At 41.1% G+C, this 14,348-nt stretch overlaps 1 protein-coding gene across 1 annotated transcript; it reads left to right on the top strand.

Annotated features, from left to right (window-relative positions):
- Nucleotides 1-706: 706 nt before the first annotated feature.
- LOC112763119 (histone H3.3-like) lies at nt 707-3,768 on the top strand. The gene is made up of 5 exons (XM_025808870.2): nt 707-791; nt 3,033-3,133; nt 3,232-3,308; nt 3,385-3,496; nt 3,598-3,768. Exons 1-5 carry the CDS (start codon nt 707-709, stop codon nt 3,766-3,768), a joined length of 546 nt encoding a protein of 181 aa, XP_025664655.1.
- Nucleotides 3,769-14,348: the final 10,580 nt, after the last annotated feature.

The raw sequence follows: 14,348 nt of genomic DNA, 5'->3' as shown, positions 1-14,348 counted from the left end.
TTTCAAAACTTGATTTCAGAAACCATGAAAATCGAAAAAAAACAGAAGGAGATCGAAGGCAAAGAGAGAACGCTTTTCCATACAAATCATACAAGTCATTTATATTCACGCTTCTTCTGCTTCTTCTTCTTCTTCTTCTTCTTCTTCTTCTTCTTCTACTTCTTCTTCTGTAACGCGCATGTTAGGCCCAACTTTAACGTGCGTGTTAGGCCCAACTTGTAAGACTTGTAAACAAAAATAACTTGTATGTGTAGCACTCCTCTTTCGAAAATCCTTCTTCTACTTCTCTCCCTTCTTTTTCGAAATTCATTAATTAATTTTCAAAACTTTTAGTTAATTAACTTTAATTTTTGAATTTTATTAATAAATAAAATAAACAAAAATATTTTAATTCTTGTTTCTCTTTTTACTTCTAATTTTCGAAATTGCTCATCTCTTTATTCGAATTCTTCTTCTCCTTTTTCTATCTTCATTCTTCTTTCTTTTCTTCTTCACATCTCACTGGGAGTTCTTTGTCCTCTGGCATAGAAGCTTCCTTTCTTGTTGTATCTGTGGTTTTCTGTTTATGACTAGGAATAGGGATAAAAAACCTCTCTTTAATCTTGATCCTGAACCTAAGAGGACTTTAAGGAGGAGCTTACAACAAGTTAAAGCACAACACTCCGGAAGAAACCTTTCAAAAAATTTTGAACAGAAAGTTGACAACATGGCAGCTGAACCTAATCATGAAAGAGAGGCAAGAAAGGTTCTTGGTGCTTACACCAAGCCTACCTCTGACTTCTATGGTAGAAGTATCTCTATACCTGTCATTAGAGTTAACAACTTTGAGTTGAAACCTTAACTAGTGACCTTAGTTCAACATTATTATTCCTAGTGTGTTGGTCTTTTCTTTTAATGTTTCTTGAGTTACAGTGATCTTTTCAATCTGAACATAAATTAGAATTTTCAAACAATTGCGATACAAAATTAAAAGAAAAACCAATAAGACAAACTAGAGTCAAGTAAGACTTTTTGAAAGTCTTGCTCTCACTCTCCCTTAATTTCTCAATTTCACTTATGCTATTGGATTAAAACAATCTAAAGTCAATATAATTTTTTAATTTTCTCTCTTGAACACACTAATATAAATAATTAGATATGCAAAATATTACCTTCTGTCGACCTTTTCTGCAAGCTACTCTAATCTTCGGTGTCGCTGTCAATTTAGATACAAACTTCTTGCTTTCACTACCTTTAAATTTTTTGTTACAGAAAAAAAAAGAAATAACATAAGCACTAAGTGAATAATCTGTTGCAAATTTAAACTGAAATGATGATCAATTTTATACATGGTATAATATAAATAAGTGCTTACTTTAAAATTATTATTATTGTGCAAGGGTTATAATGAATGCAATGTGAGCATGCATGGGGTTGTGCCAAGCTAAGGTTGGTGGCCATGGCCCTTTTTTCTGATATTAAATACACACTATATATTACAAACTAGGCAAGTAGCTATTTCTAGTCTTTTTCCTTATTCATAGACTAACACTCAACTATTATATTAGACATCTCATTTTTATGCAAGCTAAGTGGGATTCATTATTGCTTGTTTAAAACCAAGTATATGTATTATCGACATGATATTTTCTTTCTTCTTATTCTAATTAGCCAGACATTATGGATATAGCAGTTCAAATTAACTATGATAGCATCTAATTAACTATTTTTTCTGTCTATAGAGAAAGATTGGGTGTTGTGTAGGGTGTTCTACAAGAACAAAGAAGATGGTGGTAAACCTAATAGCATGGGAAGCTGCTATGATGACACAGGCTCTTCATCTCTTCCAACATTAATGGATTCTTACATCAGCTTTGACCAACAACAACAATCTCAAACCCATCTTCATGCTGATGAGTATGAGCAAGTGCCCTGCTTCTCGATTTTCTTTTACACCCAAACAAGCCCTATTTTAAATCAAAAATTCAGTTTTAAAATCACTTTTTAACCAAAAATACTGTACATTTGAACTCTGATATGTTATTGCTAGTCTTTGAAATCTGATCTGTCATTCCTCTAATTGGCATGTAAATTTTAATAAAAACTAAAACTTTAGAAACAACAAAACAACTTAAAAGTCATCCACACCAAATAACATGAAGAGAAAAAGAGTACATAGAAGCAATCGAATAATAGTAGCACCCAAGATTCACCTTTAGACAAAGATAAAATAGAGCAAAACACCACACGCACACTCAACCGAATCCCTTTTCACAGAACAAGAAATAGGTCAGAATCCATGAACCACTAAAATCAATTCAGAAAGAAAGCAACCCATCAAAGTAAACAGAGAAAAGACCAGTGACCTTGGTGACACAGAGCAAAGCAAGCCCGACTTTCAGATCCTTGATCCACTGACCCAGAAACAAAAAGGAAAATCAATTGTCCGCAACTGTGACGGCGAGTCGGCGACAGCGAAACCAATTCAGAAAGAAGAGAAAGTTTTAGTCTGACAATTTTGAGAGAGACGTTCTTTGAGAGAGATGTAAGAAAACTCAGAAAAGATGAAGAATACTAGAACCGTTCTTCTGAATATTTTTTGTTCTTTAGATGTGTTCTTCTTTTTTTTTTTTTGTATGAATGAACATAAGAAATTAGGGTTTACGGAAGAGTATAAGCATGATTGACTGTACATGAATAATCAATTAGATGTTGTTTTAAATTTAAATTATTTAAATTTATAAATATAAGTTAGTTCAATTTTAAAATTTGATTAATTTAAAAAGATATATTTTGTCCAACATAAAAAAAAAGGATATTTAAATTTTTTTATAAAATTAAATAAAAAATATTTTTTAATTTTTATTTAATTAAAAGAATATTTTAATAAAAATGGTGATATAATATATATTTAAAAAAAATTAAATACTATGTAAAAAATAAATTTCACATAAGTTATTATTTATCTATATTTTAAAAATATCGGTATTGAAGCAAACACCCTATATAAACCCCCTTTGATCATTCTTCTTTTCGCATTATTCCAAATTAAGTTTTCTCCCGTTTTCATCTTCCATTAACCATTGCTCGCACGAAGCAAACTGCTCGCAAGTCCACCTTTGGCAAAGCCCCTAAAAAGGAACTCGCTAGGAAGGTAAACACACTTTCCTGCTACCTAGGGTTTTCATAGTTATTCCTTTCTGTTTTCGTTTTACGATTGTGATTTCAAGTTATATATATAATCCTCTTTAGGCTGCGAAGAAATCTTCTCCAACAACCGGTGGAGTGAAGAAGCCGCATCGTTTTCGCCCCGGAACTGTTGCCCTACGGTAACACTACTGCGTGCATTAACGACGTTCTCCTATCTCTCAAGTTATTTGATTTCATCAGTTTCTAATGGAACAGTTCTACATTTTTTTGTTTCAATGAGATACGAAAATACCAAAAGAGTACCGAGCTTCTGATTCGCAAGTTGCCATTCCAGCGTTTTGTTCGTGAAATTGCTCAGAACTTCAAGGTCTTCATTTTTTTTTCCAATGTTTATATTTTCACATGATGATGACAATACAAAATTATTAAATAATTCGATATATTTAGCTAAATTGTTTAGCATTGCAGACGGACCTGAGGTTTCAGAGCCATGCGATTTTTGCACTTCAGGAGGCAGTGGAGTCTTATCTAGTGGGACTCTTTGAGGACACAAATTTGTGTGCGATCCACGCCAAGGGAGTTACCATTATGCCCAAGGACCTTCAGCTTGCCAGGCGTATCCGTGGCGAACGTGCTTAATAATTATGAACTAATTAGTTTGTTTTAATTTCTTTTGTTTCATTCTGAAATTTCATTCTTCTGCTCTGCATATTTTCCCTTTCTCTTATGGTAGATATTAGGATTCATAACAAACCTATAATGTGAACATTTTGTTCTTGCCTTCCTTCGTCCTCTATCTCTCTCTAGCTATATATACACGTTCGTTTATCTGTTTGTCAACTTCTCTTTTTGTTAATATTTAATTCGCTTTCAGGCAATTCTCTTTAGGTTAATCATATTTTTACCATGAAAATCCTGTAGTTTTTTCTTTTTTCCCGGGTTATATCTTTTTGATAGAAATGTACATTTTAAAAGCGTAAAAAAATTAAATAACATAAAAAACTAAGATAAAAGGATAGTTGATACTTGATACATATATTTTATTGAAAAGTATAGGTAAATAATAAAAATACTAAACAATGTGAACAATGGATATATCGGATGTTCATTTCATTAAGTGTGCGGATGGTTATTCTAATATTAAGATTTAATTGGATAATTTGGAGGTGTAGTGTGTTTTGATTTAATTAGTGATTATTCATGTTGTTCAAAAAAATTATTTGTTATCTAGCATTACCCATATTTTATTATCAGGAGTGCGAATGGATGGACCAAAGGAAAAAAAATGAGAATTTGATTAGTATTTGGATCAAATATAAAAAAAAAAAATATTGGTTTCTTAATTTTTTTAATAATTTCTCACAAATATTTAAAAATAATAAATATATGTTATCATAAATTTTATTTGGTAGAGCATAGGATTACAATTTGTCAACTAAGAAGATAAATAGTAAGAAAATATATCTATCTATCTATTTATACTTCTATATCTAATCTATCTATACTTATGTATAATAATGAGAATATGAGAAAGTTTGGTGTCTAATTATTTTTCTTTTTTTTAAATATCTTTTATTATATATAATTTATAAAAAAAATTATTTTATTATATTAAAACTTAAACCCAAAATCTTTTAATTCAAGTATAAACAATTACTATCTCAATTAATCTTTACTTTATTATTTTTATTTATTTGATACATGTAAAATATCTTACAAAGTCTTTTAATTACATTATTTTTTTAGATGATAAAATAAATATTTCAATCAATATAGAAACGGGATGCTACACATTCATGTAACTATGTAATCAAGTTGGCCCAACACCAAAAAAATCCAATACCATTAAATGAAACGTGAAATACATGCACCCAATACACACGAAATCGCCCAACACTTCTTCTCCCCCACGCTTCTTCTTTTTCTCCCGTGCTTCTTCTTCTTCTTCTTCTTCTTTTCACGCTCGTTTACGCACGGAGCGTCTTCTTCTTCTTCGCCTTCTTCTTCGCGTTCCTCCTTCTCCTCCTTTTTCGCGTTCCTTCTTCTTCACGTGTTTTCTCCTTATCGTCATTCTTTTGTTGTTGTTGCTGCTGTATTTTTTGTCTTTTTCTCCTTCTCTCTCTGGTGAAGAAGCATTAGAAGGTAAGGAAGTAGAGTTTTGAATAGTGCAGAATGAACCGAACACAGTACTCATGGTGAACCGAACATAGTACTCATGGTGAACCGAAAACAATACAATTATATAGTACTGAGTGAACGAAACATAATCCATTATATAAAATCAAATTCAAACAGCTTTCTGCAGAATGAACCGAACACAGTACTCATAGTGAACCGAAAACAATACAATTGTATAGTACTGAGTGAACGAAACATAATCCATTATATAAAATCAAATTCAAATAACTCTACCTACAATCTATATATTATCAATTCAATTCAATTCAGTACACCTCTCCGTCCATTTAATTCAATTCAAATTAGCAATTGCATTCCATTCAATTCAATTCAAAATTGAATAATCCAAACTTTGTCAGTTTGATTCGTTTCAGAAGAGTAATCCAAATCGCTCTCCTGTTTACCAAAAAATTATGAACCCCTAAATACTGAACTTTAAACCCTAAACCCTAAACACTAAAACCAGAACCCTGAGCACTGAACCCTGAACCCATAAACCCTAAATCCCTAAAACCTAAACCTTAAATCCTATACCCTAAAACCTAAACCCTAAACCCTAAACCCTGAACCCGAACCCTGAACTCTGAATTCTGAATCCTAAACCCTAAACCCTGAACCCGAACCCTGAACACTAAACTCTGAACCCTAAATGCTAAACCTTGAACCCTACCGTAAACCCTAAACCCCTAAAACCCTGAACCTTGAACCCTAAACCCTAGACCCCTAAACCCTAAACCCTCAACCATGAACACGGTGAACTAAAATTAATACACAGGGCGAACCGAAAGTTTGAAACACACTGAACCCCTGTACACTGAACCCTGAACCCATAAACCATAAACCCTAAAACACTAAACCCTGAAACCCTATCGTCATTCTTTTGTTGTTGTTGCTGCTATATTTTTTTGTCTTTTTCTCTTTCTCTCTCTGGTGAAGAAGCAGTAGAAGGTGAGGAAGAAGAGTTTTGAATAGTGCAGAATGAACCGAACACAGTACTTATGGTGAACCGAAATCTTAGTTATGGTGAACCAAAATCTTAATTACGGTGAAACAATAATTATATAATGTTTAAGGAAGAAAATAGAATATATTGGTCTAATTTTTGTTAGACTCCTTTCTGCGGACCGAACCGAAAACATGAAAGTGATGAACCACCTCTTTAGTACTTACCGAACTGAAAAGTTACTCACATTTACTCAGAGTTACTCACAATTACTGACACTCACAATTACTCACAGTTACATATTATCAATTCAATTGAATTCAATTCAGATGTAGATCACCTCAGTCCATTCAATTCACTTCAAATAAAATTAGAAATTTTATTCTATTAAATTCGATTCAAAATTCAATAATCCAAACCTCATCAAATTGATGCGTTTGAAAAGAATCATCAAAATCGCACTCATTCAACTGATTTGAAGTTGATTCATTCATTGTTTCAATTCAAAAGTGCAGATCGAAGAAGAAAATGAAGAAGAAGATGAACGACGAAGATAATTGCGTTGAATCAATCCAGATCCATAATGCAGAGAAGAAAAACGCGAAAGAGGAGAACAACGAATTTAATTAGGTTGAAGAAGGAGAAGAAGAAGAAGAAGAAGAAGAACATGAAGAAGAACGCGAAAGAGGTTTACGTTGTATGAAAAAGTTTACGTTGAGAAACGTTGATAACGCAAAACAAGGATTCGTTATATGGGTTATAAGAGGCACGTGTAAAACAAACAGGGGTGTGGGGCGTGGAGTGAAAGTTACTTGGATACCATCCATGTAATTTTTACATGAATGTAGAGCTTTTCTCATATAGAAAATAGCTATAATTATTATTTTACACTCAATGTATTAAAATTAAATTTTATTTAATAAATAAAAAATAAATCAATGTCTATTGGTACACTAGTATAAATAAGTCAATAAAATAACAAAAAAAAATAATTTTCTGATTTTTTAACTTAAAAATAAATAAATTTTTAACTAATTAAAAATACAAAAATATCATCTAAATCCTTTTATTTAAAATATACAAAAACAAATAGACTCTTAAGAGAAATTTAGATATTTTGTATTTTAAAAGATAAAATATATTTTGTATTTTTAATTAGTCAATAATTTATTTTCTTTCAAGTTAAAAGATTAAAAATTTATTTATCATTTTTTTTAAAATTATATCTTTGTTTCCATAACCAATTAAGTAATTAACTAACTATTTGTCTCAAAATGAGCTCAAAATACTTTTTTTTTGTCAGAAGCTCAAGAATAAAAATACTTTAAGACCCAAATTTTTACTGTAATAAAAATAAGCCTAGTCCAATAATAGGTTAACTGACTCAAGATTCGATCCGACTTTGGAAACAAGCATAAAAAAAGCCATCCTAATTTCTACTTACATTCTCTAAATATTGTCGTCCAAAAGATGACAGATGAGTAATTTCTAGACGATCAAAGCAGCCATTCAAGAGCCATTTATTTTGATCGTAGACCTTGAAAGTTTTTTTTTTTTTTGGTATTTATAAATTTGAGGTGTAATTCTAACTTATCAATTATAAATTGCTATATGCACAAAGTAAAATTTAAATTTTTAATATTTATTTAAATAAATTAATAAGCTAACTAGACTAACTCAATTTGTAGACCTTGAATGTTGAAGCACTATCCTATAAATTGTTACGGCCTGGCCCAAGATCCCCGCGGGTCGACCCGACCCGAGCTCCACCCGATCCGGCCACGCATCCTGTAACCGACCCGGACACGCGTTCTGTACGGCTCGCACACAGCTATGGGACAGCATCCTTTAGGATATGGGTCTGTCCCCATGGGAGGCCCACCACTGACATGTATATAAGGGGAAGACTGGCTCTTCCCCCGAGGTACGTCACATATCACACTACCTTTTCCGCCTGCACATTACTGACAAGAGCGTCGGAGTGTCTTTACAGGTGACACCCCCCTCTCCACGAGGAGCACGGGACATCGGGACCTTGCATCCTTCGATTGGCAGTCCACGACCTGACGAATCCCTACCAACATCCCGGATCGCAATCCGAACCGTCCGGTAACCGACCTACCGAACATTGGCGCCGTCTGTGGGGAGACTCCATGGACTTCGTGTTAGTCGAAACGGAGGCAAGCCGCGAGGCCGTACCCGGAGGCGACACCGCCGGGACGGGAACCCGACAACATCTGAGATCCCCCCCGAGGGACGCAACCCAGGCGCACGAGAGACGCCCCTTCGGGGGGACTGGCGACAACCACGCCAGAATAATGAAAGAGCTACGCCATAGAATGCAAGACTTGGAGTGCCGATTAGCGGACAGGGAACGCGACCAGCGCACCCCGGAACAGAGTCACTCCCGTTCTCGCTCTAGGAGCCGCTCCCGGCACACGCCTAGCCCCCAGGGCGAATCAGAAAGCACTGGGGAGAGAGGACGCGCGAGAAGGTGTCACGACCCCGTCATTTACGCCAGGCGCGAAGGCCGGCGTACCACGAACCGAGGGGACGAAGACGCCCGTCGGGAGAACGACGAAGGGAGAACGAACACCCGGGGACACGTGATAATAGGAGCCACCCCATTCTACCGCTCCATACTCGAGGTCCGGCTGCCAAATCATTTTGACAAGCCGACGGACATGAGGTACGATGGAATGCAAGACCCCCTGGAGCACCTAATGGCCTTCGAGGCCAGGATGAACTTAGAAGGAGTAGGAGATGAGGTAAGATGCTGCGCCTTCCCGGTCACTTTGGCGGGACCTGCAATACGGTGGTTCAATAACCTCCCGCAGGGCTCGGTGACCCAATTCTCCGACATCAGCCATGCCTTCCTGGCTCAGTTTACAACCAGGATCGCCAAAGCCAAGCACCCGATCAATTTGCTAGGGGTGACCCAGAGAGCCGGGGAGCCGACCAGGAAATACTTGGACCGTTTTAACGACGAGTGTTTGGAAATTGACGGTTTGACGGACTCAGTAGCGAGTTTATGCTTGACGAATGGGCTCCTGAATGAGGACTTCAGGAAGCACCTTACCACAAAGCCAGTCTGGACAATGCAGGAGATCCAATGCGTGGCCAAGGAGTATATCAACGACGAGGAGGTGAGCCGAGTCGTGGCTGCCAATAAACGGCAGCCCGCCTACAACCAAGCCCGGCACTACGAAGGCAAAGAGAAACCAAGGGAACATGCCAGGGAACACGCCAGGGACGACGGCCCAGGCAAAACCTTGAAGCCGTTCCCTCGAGTCAGGAAATTCACTAATTACACCCCCTCACGGCACCGATCACGGAAGTTTACCAACAGATAGCAGAGAAGGGGATACTGACGAAACCCCGACCAATGAAGGGCAGGACGGGGGGAGACAAGAGCCTCTACTGCGAATATCATAAAGGATACGGACACAAAACCCAAGACTGCTTCGACCTAAAAGACGCCCTGGAGCAGGCAATCAGGGACGGAAAACTTGTCGATTTCTCCCATCTTATAAGGGAGCCGAGGAGACGCAATCGGGATCAAGGAGGCGAAGACGGCTCCCGGGCAGCAAGACAACACCGAGAGCCAGAGAGGGACGACCACGGTCTCACGGTGGTGAACGTAGTAACAGCGAGAAACTCCGCCCCAAGGTCGAAATCAGCACAGAAAAAAGATGCCAAGGTCCTCGCAGTCTCCTCCTCGTCTGCCAGAGGTTCTCGGGGACTCCCATCCATCTCCTTCGGCCCCGAAGATCAATGGTTCGACGAAATGCCTGAAAGTCCTCCCATGGTCATCACGGCCAGGGTCGGAACTGGCCTCGTCAAACGGATCCTGGTGGATACGGGGGCAGATTCGAACATCATGTTTCGAAACGTCTTTGATGCCCTGGGACTATGAGATACCAATCTGGCGACCCACCAGCACGGTGTGGTAGGATTGGGAGACCACTTCATCAAGCCGGATGGAATCATCTCGCTCCCGACCTCCGTTGGGCAAGGGCAAAGGCGAAGGACTGTGATGACAGATTTTGTAATCTTACGAGATTCCACAGCCTATAAAATTATCTTGGGGAGGAAAACCATCAACGACCTGGGGGCTGCCATTAGTACAAAGCTGCTCGTGATGAAGTTTGTTACTGATGACGGATCCGTAGGATCCATCAGGGGAGAATTGGAAACGGCGGTCGCCTGCGACCATGCCAGCCTCTCTCTCAGGAAAAAGTCCAAAGAAGCTTCAGGAGTTTTCCTCGCCGACTTGGACGCCAGGATAGAAGATAAGCCCAAACCTGAGCCAGAAGGGGATTTGGAAAAATTTAGGGTTGGTGACGGGGACGAGAAGTTCACGTTCATAAACAGAAACCTCCCCCATGAATTAAAGGAGCCTCTGATGGAGATGATCAGAGCCAATGCCGACCTCTTCGCTTGGATGCCAGCCGACATGCCAGGGATAGATCCCCAGCTCATGTCACACCATCTGGCCGTCAAACCTGAAGCCAAGCCAATAGCCCAAAGGAAGAGAAAGATGTCGCAGGAAAGGGCAGAGGAGGTGGCCAGGCAGGCGGCCAACCTCCTTGAAGCAGGGTTTATCCGGGAATTGGACTACTCGACTTGGCTGTCGAACGTAGTTTTGGTGAAGAAGCACAATGGGAGGTGGAGAATGTGTGTAGACTACTCTGACCTCAATAAGGCATGTCCTAAGGACTGCTACCCCCTGCCAAACATTGACGCACTCGTCGACGCAGCGGCGGGGTACCGGTATCTGAGCTTCATGGACGCCTATTCTGGATACAACCAGATACCGATGCACCGACCCGACGAGGAAAAAACGGCATTCATAACGCCATGAGGGACCTATTGCTACAAAGTAATGCCATTTGGTCTGAAAAATGCTGGCGCCACATACCAGAGATTGATGAACAAGATATTCAGTGAGCTTATAGGCAAGACAGTTGAAGTCTACGTGGACGACATCCTCACAAAAACCAGACAATCTCCTGAACGACCTGGGAGGTGTATTTGCGTCCCTCCGGCAACACGACATGAGGCTTAACCCGCTCAAATGCGCCTTTGCCATGGAGGCCGGAAAGTTCCTGGGATTCATGATCACCCAAAGAGGGGTAGAAGCCAACCCCGAGAAGTGCCAAGCGATTCTCCAGATGAAGAGCCCAGGTTGTATCAAAGATGTCCAACGATTGGCGGGGAGACTGACGGCATTATCCCGTTTCCTCGGTGCGTCGGCAGCAAAAGCCCTGCCCTTCTTCAATCTGATGAAAAAGGGAATAGCATTCGAATGGACCCCGGCGTGCGAGGAGGCATTCAACCACTTCAAGGAAATCCTAGCAGCGCCCCCGGTGCTCGGGAAGCCCAAGGCCAGAGAATCACTCTACCTCTACCTGGCAGTAACAGAGGAAGCGCTTGCAGCGGTGCTCGTAAGAGAAGAAGGGAAAGCTCAGCAGCCGGTCTACTTCGTGAGTAGCGCTCTACAAGGAGCCGAGCTGAGGTACAGCAAACTGGAAAAGCTGGCTTTGACACTCCTAACTTCCTCCCGAAGGTTAAGGCAATACTTCCAGGGTCACCGTATAGTCGTGAGAACGGACCAGCCAATTCGCCAAGTACTACAAAAACCTGATTTGGCTGGTAGGATGATGACCTGGGCCATCGAACTCTCCCAATACGACTTGCAGTATGAGCCCCGGCACGCAATCAAAGCCCAGGCAATGGCTGACTTCTTGGTTGAGGTAACGGGTGATCCCTTCGAGGAAAAGGGCACACGGTGGAGGCTCCACGTGGACGGGACCTCCAACCAAACGTCCGGGGGAGCATGAGTCATCTTAGAAAGCCCGGCAGGAGTCATCTACGAGCAATCGACCAAGTTCGAGTTCCCTGTGTCGAACAATCAAGCGGAATATGAAGCTCTCTTAAGCGGACTAATACTAGCACATGAAGTCGGGGCAACGAAGGTCGAAGTATGCAGCGACTCACAGGTCGTCACCTCCCAAGTAAACGGAAGCTACCAAGCCCGGGACCCCCTCCTGCAAAAATAACTGGAAAAGGTTAAAGAAATGACAAGTCATTTCCAAGAGGTCACGATCCAACACGTCCCAAGAGAAAGGAACACACGGGCGGACCTCTTGTCCAAACTAGCGAGCACGAAGCCGGGAGCGGGTAACCGGTCTCTCATCCAGGGCATGGTGAAGGAGCCAACGGTCGCTCTCCATCTGACGGAGTCAAGCCCCTTGTGGTTGGACCCCATCATAAACTTCCTGGAACTCGGCAAGTTACCTGACGATGAGAAAGCAGCCAAAACTTTGAGAAGAGAGGCGGCCAGATATGCGATCATACAAGGACAACTATTCAAAAAGGGACTCAGCCAGCCCCTATTGAAATGTTTACACCCCGACCAGAAGGACTATGTACTTAGAGAAGTCCACGAGGGGTGTTGCGGGCACCACATCGGGGGCAAAGCCCTAGCGAGGAAGCTCATCCGAGTCGGGTACTATTGGCCGACAATGATGAAAGACTCAAAGGAATTTGTCAAAAGGTGCATAAAGTGTCAACAAAATGCCAACTTCCACAAGGCACGGGCCTCCGAGCTGAGTTCACTAACGACCACTCGACCTTTCGGACAATGGAGAGTAGACCTCCTGGGACCTTTCCCAGTCGGCCCAGGACAAGTGAAATACCTCATTGTCGCCATTGATTACTACACCAAATGGGTAGAGGCTGAACCACTGGCCACAATATCGTCCTCCAACTGCTGGAAGTTCATGTGGAGGCAGGTGATAACCCGTTTCGGTATCCCAGAGGTCATCATCTCGGATAATGGGACACAATTCGCGGACAAGAAGTTCACGGAATTCCTCTCTGGCCTGGGGATAAAACAGAGGTTCTCCTCGGTAGAGCATCCCCAGACAAATGGGCAAGTAGAAGCCACAAACAAAGTCATCCTACTTGGCTTAAAGAAGCGCCTAGACAACAAGAAAGGAGCATGGGCCGACGAGCTCGTTTCTGTCCTGTGGTCCTACCGAACAACCGAGCAAAGCGCCACAAGGGAAACCCCTTTCCGCCTAACATACGGGGTCGACGCGGTGATACCGTCGAAATCGGCGAGCCAAGCCCTCGGCTACTGCTCGCAGGTGTGAACGAAGCGGTGGAAAAGGACCTGGTGGAGGAGACAAGGGAGATGGCTCACTTATTAGAAACGGCGTTAAAACAAAGAATAGCCCTGCGTTACAACACTAAAGTCCTCAGAAGAGATTTCGAGGAAAGAGACCTCGTCCTACGACGCAACGACGTCGGCGTGCCGACCCCGGGAGAAGGGAAGCTGGCAGCAAATTGGGAAGGTCCCTACAGGATTAAAGAGGTGCTCGGAAAAGGTGCCTACAAGCTCGAAAGACTCGACGGCAAGGAAATACCTAGAACATGGAATGCGGGTAACCTAAGAAGGTTCTACTCATGACCAGACGACTCACCGACCTGAGAACCTAAACAGATAGTAAATACTTGCTCTGTTCGCATGATAATTTACCTCTTTATTTTATCAAATACTCGCCATATTGATTAATTTGCCTAGCTAACGATTAACTCCTACTTGTCAAAAATTTTCGTACTTGTCTACCACTTCCCTACGTGTGCCGCGCACAAGCGCACCTTAAAACGGCAGACCGGGACTGATCACCCCGGGGGCCATCTTCCTTACGGCCAAAGCCAATGACGGCGACAACACGACCACGGCGGTCCAAGCCATAACAAACATAAAACGGGAAAACGGGCGTGAGCCCACCCCCGAGAGAAATAACGGCAACAAATATAATAAACGGCACCCCGGCCAAACGACTGAATAAGCGTAATTTATAAAGTGTCAAAACAAAAAACGAGCAATAAGTTGTTCAGTAAATGCGTGACAAAATATCCCAAGTTACAAGATCTCACTTCCTCGGCATGTCAACAATCTTTCCGTCCTGGATAGTCTTGAAAACGCCAATTGCCGACGTGTCGAAATCAGGAGCTGCGATCTTTAGCTGAGCCTTCAGGGCATCTTCGGTCATGGAGATCGCGTTCTTCCCTTGCTCCTTGGTCA

Source organism: Arachis hypogaea, chromosome 17 (assembly GCF_003086295.3).
Source record: "Arachis hypogaea cultivar Tifrunner chromosome 17, arahy.Tifrunner.gnm2.J5K5, whole genome shotgun sequence".
NCBI classification, from domain to species: Eukaryota; Viridiplantae; Streptophyta; class Magnoliopsida; order Fabales; family Fabaceae; genus Arachis; species Arachis hypogaea.
Note: the sequence above shows the minus strand (reverse complement) of the source record. Positions and strands in the feature narration are given on the sequence as shown.